The sequence below is a fragment of the Centruroides sculpturatus genome, unplaced genomic scaffold, assembly GCF_000671375.1.
Source record: "Centruroides sculpturatus isolate CEXI.00-Female unplaced genomic scaffold, Cexi_2.0 scaffold1431, whole genome shotgun sequence".
Taxonomy (NCBI): Eukaryota; Metazoa; Arthropoda; class Arachnida; order Scorpiones; family Buthidae; genus Centruroides; species Centruroides sculpturatus.
In genome coordinates, this window is record NW_019385780.1 from 146,056 (window position 1) to 156,710 (window position 10,655).

Below are 10,655 nucleotides of genomic sequence, written 5' to 3' on the forward strand. Positions count from 1 at the left end.
AACGAAAATGAAAATTTGCTTGATAATTCAACTACGCTTGTTGGAGAACAATAAAAACACTACACTCAACAAGCCACCAATAAAACTCAACTGCCTAACCTATAACCAAAGTCTCCTTTTAATTTGTTTTTTAAAAAAAGCGCTTGACAAACTTGCCCCGCATGCCGAAGTTGCTCCGATCTCCCCTAAACCTGGTTAGCAAATAAATAAATTATACTATATAATGGTATAAAAAATTAGTAAGTTTAATATAATCAAGAGTATCTGACACCTCTAAGGCAAAGATAATTGGGTGCCCCTATATAATGTCTCTATATAAATTATCATACTTACACAGGGGCGGATCTACATAGGGACTAATAGGGCTTAAGCCCTGAACCCCTAAATGTCAAGGGCCCACAAAAATTGAATTATTGTCATAAATTTTTAATACGTTTCATTAACAATGAGTACTTATCGATATAAAGTTTGTCATTCAACACAATTTCATAAATAAATATATTTCAACTCTGATTTTGATGTTATTATAAATGAACTTCAAACCCCAATTTAAAAATTCATAATCTAACAAAAAATGGGGCCCCATTGGACTTCAATAAGCCCTAGGCCCCACAAAACCTAGATCCACCCATGTTTAACTATTTAGCCCACATGACTATACCACTTCGAGCAGCCCAGTAGACCGACCATTGGTTGAGTACTCGGCACTATACTTTTAGGGGATGTGGGGGCTGGCACCAAAGTGCACGACCACAGGTGGAAGTGAAGGCAAGCGTCGACTGAGGCAGAGCACAGAGAATAGGCCGTATACCAACAAGCATTAAAAACCGACCTCTGGAGGCAAATATCTGGAGAAGGGCTGCACATACAGGTACGGTTCCTTTGACGTTTTCGCTGGTACAGGAGGATCTATAATTCCAGGGATGCAAAACCCCTCGTTTAGAGCTCAAACCTTACCGCCAAAGGGCAGTTTTCACAGATTTATGACACCTTGTAGGTGTGATAAATCTCTCTTACTCAGTTTCAAAACAACCTACAAGGTGTGATAAATGTGGAAAATCTGCTGGATATCGCAATAAATAGAGGACAGAACACGACTCCTGGGGCCAACGGCATCACGACAAGTATGCTAAAGGTTTTCGATGATCAGGCCAGAGACCACCTATTGGCGGTCTACAACACCATATGGTCGTTGGACAACATACCACCGAAGATGAAAAATACCATCATCCTCCCCATTCACAAACAAGGTAAAGACTATGGTCAAGAACTACTGACCAATAACGCTTACTTCCACGGTCATGAAAACGATGGAACGGATAATTCTCTATAAGTGGCAGCGCATAGCTACTCACAATAATTGGTTTAATTATAAGCACTTTGAAGGCCTTCCTGGCAAAGGCACTCAGAACTTACTAACTCATCTCATGTTACAACTATACACCCTCTGGAATACTACATCAACATTACTACTCTCAATATTTGCACAGCTTACGACAAAATCAATCACTCTCATATTATATGGAAGACTTTAGAAAAAGGCCTAAAAGGCAACTCAATTCTCTGGCTCAAAGACTTCCTGTCCAACAGGCAGGTACAAATCAAATGGAGGGGGCTACCTCTCTCCTAGCAGTATCCAATGCATAGGAATCCCTCAAGGTACTGTGATCTCCCTCTTCCTGTTTGCCATCTTTATGAATGACATCTTTCAACTAGAAAATGAATACACTAAAATCTATACACAGACTATGTTACAGCCGTCACGCATGGTGCTGACCCAACCCATTTACATCATAACACAGTCCAATTTTTAAACAAGTTCGGCAGATGGTCTCAGAAAAATTCAGTTCAGTGCAAACCATGGAAGTGCACGATCCTGCACATATCCATTAATATACGCAGCAACCAGGATTTCGTCCTCAATAACCACTCAGCAGTGACCGACTACAGTCATCAAGGGCGATCATGCGGCAGTGGTGAGGGATGACTATAGTCGTCAAATTCTTTTGGGGGTTATCGCCAAAAACTAGCCTAAAAATACCGTGATAAAAAATTCACATAAAAATTGAATTATGTAACAATAAAAAAAGACTTTTCTTTACTAGATATAACTTTACAAAATCTTTTTCCAAAACAGTAATGAGAAAAAATGCATGGAAAAATACTTTAAAAATTTCCATTTATTCTCCACTACTGGGGGTAGAACCATACCAGACTAGCCCACTGTTGAAAGGATAACCAACAAATCCCCGAGGTCTCCAAAATCAATCTACTTGGCATCTACATTACTGCACATCTTACACGGAACACCCACATTCAATACATTTGGAACAAAAGCAGAAAGCTTCTGAACATCTTTAAAATTTATTGTAACAAAAAACATGGCAGCCAGCCAAAGAACCTCTTGTGAATTGCTGACAGCACCATCGACAGCTTACTCATGTATGTTGTCCCAGCATCGCAACCTTAACTAAAACCCAGATGGCAACCCTAGAATCCTTATATAATACTATAATATCCTTACTATAAAAAATCCTTACAGATGCAGTACGTTAAACTCAGCTATGGTCTCCCTACGACTGCTAACAATATCCATACTCGCAGAGCGACCAACGCCACAACCATAGCTTGCCGCTACAGGAAGTATCTAATACAGTAGTCTCGAAAACTCGGCAGTCCAGATAACTCGGCCACACCCTGGCAGGGCAAAAAAATCCTTAGTTAATTAATTTTCATTATAGACAGCTTTATGCATCATAAAGTATTTTTCTGAGGTCTGTCTTATCAGGTGAATTACTGTACACAGTGTATTCATTAATTTTCATTTTCATGTAGTAATGGCTCTATGTCTTCATAAAGTACATACTTTTCCTTTGTTTAAGGGTATTTGGGAAGTTTATTCTCTGTTGTATTCTCAAGTAAACAATACATACAAGTACAGTACAGTATTTTCTGAGAAAACACTCACACTTATTTTTTTAACCCCATTCCCGATAACCCGGCATTTTCACAAACTCGGCCACCCTTTGGTCCACATTAGGCCGAGTTTTCGAGACTCTACTGTAAAACATTATAGTTCCTATCTCCAGAAGGCTTCGAGGGACAACTTTTCTCGGAGAATTATACATCTAATTCACAGCAACGAAGGTGCCACCCTTGTGAAAATTCCTATAGCCCATTACATCCAGAACTGGACAAACAGCCATAATATCCCTACCAAGAATCACACAACCCAAAACTCTATACCCCCCAATGCCACCGTCTTCGACATACACATCGACAACCTTCCATTCCAGGACTCCTCCCTACCAAATCCCATTATTCAATCCATTTTCTATGAGTGGGCAACGATACAAGATCTCTCTACTTTCCTGGCCACCGACGATTCCAAAACCGACACAACTGTCACGGCAGCGTTCATCAACTACACCAACAACATCAAAGCCATTACACTCTTCTCCCCAAGGTTTTTTACAGCGGAGGAATTTGCTATCCTTAGCACGCTACAACATGCTACCGAGACTAACAGCAACATCACCGTGTGCACGAACTCTCAAGCTATCCTTACCGCTATCAACGCTCACTACGATAAGTCTTCATCCATCATTCACACCATCATAAGTCTCATCAACAGACATAATAAAGATAATCTATAGACGCATCTTGTTTGGACCCCAGCTCATAAAGGGTTAACTATACACGAACAAGCGGACAAACATGTTAAGAGCCAGCCTTACGACACCAAGAAAACCCATTATATTACTTCGGAGGATTACATCAGCATTATAAACACCGAAATCAAACATCAAATGGACAACAAACGGCATAATTTTCCCAGCCATACAGACTATCACCGGCTCATCATCGGCCGACACATTCCCGTCACGGCCTATACAGACCGATACACTACTATCCCGATTCATCGGGCCAGAACCAATTCCCTCATCACTACAGTTGTCCCTTGATAATCCGACAGGTATGGGACCAAAGGTGTGTCAGATTACCAAAAGTGTCCGGATTACCGAAAATAATTACATATTTCGTATTGTTTTGCTAGCAGTAACTTACAATATTCTCTACTCCAACTGTTCGAACAGAACTGCTCACATAAAACACACAAAAGTTTCCGGATTACCGAAAATAATTACATATTTCGCATTGTTTTGCTAGCAGTAACTTACAATATTCTCTACTCCAACTGTTCGAACAGAACTGCTCACATAAAACACACGAAATGTGTGTCATCATGTAAAAATTGGATGGGGAGATTCACATCGCGACATGCTTCTGTGCAAGCAGACACGTAACGGGGACGGGTACCTTGATGGGAGGTGCGTCGGACTACTGAGCATGTCGGATTAAAAAACGTCGGACTATAGAGGGACAACTGTAATTCCTTTCTCATAAACGTAAACTGAAAAATACCAATCGCCGTACCTTCTGCCCGACAGAGCAAGATACTATGATACATCGGTCGGAAAACTGCTATCACTTTGAACCAGTCCGAAAAAAAATTCTAAACAACAACAGTAACATTCGTCACAAAATGTTCAAGATAAGCGATCGTCTAAAATTTATGCCCATCGAGATTTGTATACAAAGTACGATCACTTTTTTCACCGTTTACAAGCAGACCTATAAATACTGAGGAAAATATTACTACCGCCATCTCTCACCACCACGGGGCGCAACAGTCTGTGTAACTGAAGCACAACTACTACGATAAAATAAGACGTAGCATTCAACAGAGAGTATACATATACATCGAAAGAAAGATTCCATCAAACTCTTAAATCTTTGTTAGAATCGAGAGCTTTCCTCGTTCCTTTATCATATTTTAATTCAGCTTTTAACCGAGTTCAAACACAGAGTGGTTATTTCTTACTTTCTTTAAAATATTAAAAACAAAAACGTTACAATTTTACCATTTTCTGAATTTCATAATTTCAAAATAATGAGTTATATAATTAATAAAATCTGATTTAACTAATACGAAAACATTCTTACTTATTCAGTAACGAAAAGAAACTCAGTTCCAAGTTTTTAATGCTCGAATTATCCATCTTTCCCAGGTTGACTTTCGCAACGACTTAAACTCGTTCAAAATGGCGTCTGCTTCCCGCCGTTTGGCTGCCAAATTAACAGAAAATGGAAGCAAATATTCCGCCGAAAAAATAGCCATAAAAACTTTTGTATTTTAAAAAAACTAAAGATTGAAAATTCTATTTAAATAATTCTCGTTAAATAATTTAAAATTGCCTCATTAATTCTCTCTGTCCGTCCGGATCTACGTCCCACTGAATCGACATTAGTGAAATTTCCATCCGAATACCCGACACATTTGAAATTTAAATAAAATTCAATTTTTAAAATTCTGCGATTCTGAATCCAAATTAATTTCTTATGGCAGAAATTTTCATTTTAGTTCGTAATTAACGTATAATTTTTCTAAAACAAACACTTTCGCAACGAGAACGCCCTAACGAAATTTTATACGGAAGTCGGAAATAGACATAGTATTTAGAAAATATTTACAAATTTCATTTCTTTTAAGCATCCAATTCTGAATAATTGAGAAACTTTTATCAATTCATAATTTATTCTTAGTAAATTTCTACATAATTAAAACGATTTGTATATATTATAATTTTTTTCTTTACGTTAAAAAAATTTTTTACAAGATTAACAGTTACAATCAATAAAACTAAACCGAGAAAAACAAACATAATATAATAAATTTTGCCAATTAAACGTAAATACCAAAAAATGTGTAACTTTTATTAAGAAATACCGTGTGCAATTTGGCTAATTAATTTGGACCGTGCGCGGTTAAATCGTTCACCGCTTCTAATAATAAGATTGCCATTTGTTGTTCGCTGCAACTCTCTGGAAGAAAGTTGATGATTTTCTCTAATAAAACTGAAGTCGAGCTTAAAGGAACGGAACAGGTGACGGGTTTATCCAGAGTCTTCAACCACGAGGAGAGGGAAGGGGGCAGATGAGCCAGTTTTGCGGCGGTGTCTTCGGCGTTCGACAGTCCGCTGCGTACTCTCTGTCCGGCCAACGCCAGGAGTCGTAAACCCAGACCGACCGGCTCCGTGACTGATGTCGTCGCCTCTTCCGCCAGAGTGTCGTGGCCGTGGTTGTACAGTTCGTAGACGTATTGACTTCTGATCTCGTCCGGATCTACGTCCCACCCGCGACACAAGTCCACCAGACGGTTGAACCATTTGCTGGCTTCAGTCTCTCCGGATGCGGTGGACACTATGCTGGCGTATTTGTCGTTTTGAGTTATGTTCCGAACTATGGCGGTCACGGTACTCGAGAGAAACTGTTTCCTCAAATCGACGATGCCGGTGTCGAGTCCTTTCAGGGGGATGTTTATGCTACGGTGTAAATCTTTGAAAAAAGCACTCTTTCCTTTTGAATCGTAAAAGCTGAGAGGACGAACGTTTTTCTGTTGAAAAGCTATGATGAAGAGTAAGAAATTGGCTAGAAGATAATGATGATGGATGAGAGCGTAGTTAGGATTTGGTTGCTGGAGAGCAAGAGTCACAAATGGTGCAGGACCGTGTACGTCTCTGCCTTTCCACAATTCTTCCGGCGGAAACATCGGTATTGTTTCGACTTCTGATATTACGTTGGCTTCTAGGAGTATTTCGAGTAACTGGGTGCAGAAATCTACAAAATTTTCTAAATACACGTCGCTAATTTCTACGTCTCTTCTACACAAGCGATCTTTTGGCATTTTACCTACTTTTTCAATGAGCATAACCAGGCCTTCAAATCTTTTATGGACAAAAGTCTTCCACATCATATAAGCAACACCACATCTTAAAATGGCACTCATTACAAGGCATAAACACTGAAGGGCAGATTTTAAATGGTAAATCATATCATGATTTTTATCCCAATGGACCATGTATTCCCATGAACAATTAGCTAACAGAGCATCAGGATCCATACTTCTAGGAAATCTCTTTCTTACTTGTCCTAAAAGTCCTTTTATCACACTAATATTCTGTACTTTATCCATATCCTGATCAGATATATTTGATAATATATCTTCACTTTCAGTTGTGTAAGTGTTCAAGATTTCAGGATTAATCTTAACATCCACACACCATGCAGCAACCAGGTCTGTCATAATGCCTGGTCCACCAGACTGAAGAGAAGAGAGAGAAATATTTATCCTTTTATTAGAGATAGGAGCTTTAATGGCAGGTTTACTTTTTAGAAGAATACTTAAAATTAAAACATCTTCCAGCTGTTTCACAAACAAACTCCACTGTTCAACATCCAGAGAAATAGCTTCCCAATCACTCTCATCACTACCCTCTTTTTCTTCTTCTTTATTTTCTACATTTTCAGAATTTTCACTACTTTCAGTTTCATTCCGATCCATTTGTTGTTTCACGATATTAAACGACGATGCAACTTCAATCGAAACCGAGCGAGTTATGACTGCACCAATATAGGCCGCAATGTTATTTGTTGATTGAGAAAGCAACACTTTAACTTTATCCCATGGAAAAGAATCCGAATTCATTGCTTGAACATCACTAACTGAACAGAAATGTTTAAGCACCTGCTGAAAATTTACCCATTCTTGCCACTGATTAATATTTTCAGAAGATAACCAATAATAGATTAAAATTGTTATCATAGCATTAGTAGTTATTCTACTGCTCTTTATTATTTCTTTGAAATCAGATAAAGAATCTTCATTCCGAATAAAGTAACTAAACAAAAATTCTCCTGTATTTGCCAATTCTGTTTCAGATGCAGCAGGATTCAAATCAACAGTTAATTCAGAGATGACAATTTCGTCATTTTCATTTTTCATTAGATGACTTTGGCTAACTATAAAAGTGTGCACGAAATTAGAAAAGGGTATTTTTAATAAGCGTTCTTCATTATCAAGGAACCTCACTTTCTTTTGACAAGCACTTTGAACAGATTGGAACAGTGCTAAAAGTGACATTATCCTGCCAATTTCTGCTTCTGATGTATTTAGCTTTGTTGAGATCAATTCAATATCTAGAAAATTAGATTCATTTTCAGGAGGCGAATTTTCATTTATAAGACTGATAGCCTCATAAGTGGCAATCAGTCCTTCAATTCTACAACAAGTCTGTAATAAAAGTTTACTTTCATAATCAAGCTGTTCAAGGTCCTGACTCAAAAGATATATTGTTAACTGTTTGATAACTAATTTTACAGTATCAACAGTTATGGTATTACACCTTAATAAGGAATCGATAGCTTGTTGTTTGATATTTGCACTCTTAATATCAAGTAATATTTTTGAGATATCTCCAATCATTTTATTTTTATCTTTACTGGAACGTAGAAGAGTTTTGAATTCTTTAAGGAGATGAATATCTCTTGCACGTTTACTATTTCTATCACTTAGTGCACAATGGAATGGCACTGAAATGGTATAAATACTTCCAAGTGAGCTTAATAAAAAACAAGGATGAGTTTGAAATTTGACTGCATTAACATGGGCTATGTTTACACCCATCATGCAATGTCCAGGACTAAGCAGCTTGCTACATCTTCCAACATTAAAAGCAGCCACACGTGGACCTTGCTGAGAAGACCATAATTCTAAAATTCCTCTTCGCGGAGCATATATCACTAAAAATAAAGCTTTACGAGGAGTGTGTAAATACTTATCTCGTTCCACTTTGTCTTCTACTTGAATCCATCCACACTGGGCATCCCTATATCCTTTCCACATCCGAATTGCCATGCCTTTCTGAATATCAAACACTATGACACGTCCAAAAGCATCAGTCACTGCTGCTAACATCTTGTTAGGTGAAACATTGATAGTAATTCCATGCCTTCTTCTATCAAATAATCCAAATTTCAGCGGAATGGTAGTTGGAGACTCTATTTTCTGTTTCTTAGTTGGTTGTTGGTTCCAGTTTAACAAGCTACCAGCAGTAGCATTTAAAAAAAATGATTTTAATCTATTAGCAACGGCATGAGCCACGTCGGATAAAAATAACTGAGATCCTTCTTCCGTGGCCTGATAGAAACCAATGTATGGATTACAACCCACGGTCAAATATAGATTAACAACAGAAATGCTAGATCTAACAGAAGCATAGAAACCACTTCGTAACGATTGCGAGGAAAGATAATCAAAGGAATTCAAAGTTACCACACCAATACTATCACAATCATTGATTTTGTTATTTTCTTGAAAACTCCATTTCTTATAAGTAAGCGGAGGTGCTTCTATCACTTCCCACTTGCCAGCAGCAACTCTGGCAAGTTGGCTCCTACACGCTCGCAGCGTCTGCAAAAGACTAAAACCGTCTACACTAACAACAACCGAACCATAAACAATTAACAACTCATCCGCCTGATGATCAGACAGAAAGGAAGATTTAGAAGGAGGACAGTTCTGGCACTTGAGTTTATTAACCGGTTCTTCGTGTAGTAGCTGCGATAACAACAATTCTGCCTTTTCCGTATATATCCTGACATAACCAGAATTGAATCCAACAACAATACAAGTCCAGTCAACTCCACCAGAGAGCGTCTTCTTCTGCGAGGCTATAGGGAGGCACAGAAGAGACGTAATATAGTCATCGTGAGTCAGATAATCACCATATGTAATGAGGAACTTCATCTTAGCATCATTATCATCACCAACAAACCATTTAGAGGTGAGAAACACGGCTTTTTGTCTCAGCGCAAGTACGAGAACGTCGGAAGTGGAGGAAAGAGCCACAAGGCATTCATTCAACCAATTTTCTTCTTTTTCTTCACCTTCCTTTTTATCTTCATCGCCCCATTCGGATTCCGTCCACAGATCGAAACTGTCATCTTCATATTTACTTTCCGGATTGTAATTAGGGAAAAGAATACGTTTAACACCACTTAAATCGCTGATACACGAAAGTTTAGATAATTTACACGACATATTTTCGTAATACAATACTTAACTAATCACATACATTTCGCCAAACATCCAACCCAAATGTAGTTTCCGCACTTAGTCACTAGAGGCGCTATAATCTCCTAATTTCTAAAGTTTAAGGAGCGACTAAATAAATTTTATTGTATTTTTCGAAAATTTAACATTAAAAATATTACTAAAATTTAAAAAGTTTATATTGCTATATTAATTAATATTTAATTTTGACTTCATAACAAATTCGTGTCTAAAAGTTTAAGAATAATGAAATAAAACCCAGTGTCGAGTTACTCTACGATTTTGTTTATCGAACATTTTTAGGACTCATTCATTGATCGTTTGTAGTAGTAAAAACAGTAGTAGTTGCAAACTTTAAGATAGTCCCTTCTATGGAGCTGTAATATCTAACTAGAGGGACAGCGCTCTGTTGCTACTATCGGCGATATGGAGCCGGGAGTGGCTTCACTGTAGAACAAACCTCCATATTATGAGGGAAAGAAAGTTTGTTTTTCTTTTGAACTCGACGTTGGAAAAGATAAAGAATAATATAAAAATGACAAAAATACCCCGTTCGGTTAGTTTTATTTATCCTAGGTAGTGCGGCCGCATTTCCTAAAATTTGTTTCGTCCGTATATCTCTTTGCTTCTGGTAAAATCTTCGATCTCACTTTTCTCAATTTCTACTTACTTAGCCTATCTCCATGAAATGTTTTTTTAT

At 37.9% G+C, this 10,655-nt stretch overlaps 2 protein-coding genes across 5 annotated transcripts in view; both read right to left on the minus strand.

The window, feature by feature from the left end:
* LOC111642073 (protein zwilch homolog) overlaps nt 1-5,260 on the minus strand; it is a 40,635-nt gene extending 35,375 nt beyond the window's left edge. Inside the window, exon 1 of one of the 4 annotated variants that reach the window (XM_023388346.1) lies at nt 5,008-5,260. In XM_023388346.1, the coding sequence (XP_023244114.1) occupies nt 5,008-5,063 (56 nt within the window). In that variant the 5' untranslated portion in view covers nt 5,064-5,260. The remainder of the gene's footprint in view (nt 1-5,007) is intronic. The other 3 variants (XM_023388347.1, XM_023388345.1, XM_023388348.1) reach the window with 3 other exon arrangements.
* Nucleotides 5,261-5,658: 398 nt separating this feature from the next.
* LOC111642078 (rab3 GTPase-activating protein non-catalytic subunit-like) lies at nt 5,659-10,012 on the minus strand. The gene has a single exon (XM_023388353.1). The coding sequence runs from the start codon at nt 9,941-9,943 to the stop codon at nt 5,810-5,812; it is 4,134 nt and encodes a 1,377-aa protein (XP_023244121.1). The 5' UTR covers nt 9,944-10,012; the 3' UTR covers nt 5,659-5,809.
* Between the last annotated feature and the right edge of the window lie 643 nt (nt 10,013-10,655).

Excerpts from the sequence above, each read along its gene's own strand:
- LOC111642078 (XM_023388353.1), bottom strand. The coding sequence starts at position 9,943 with ATGTCGTGTAAATTATCTAAACTTTCGTGTATCAGCGATTTAAGTGGT.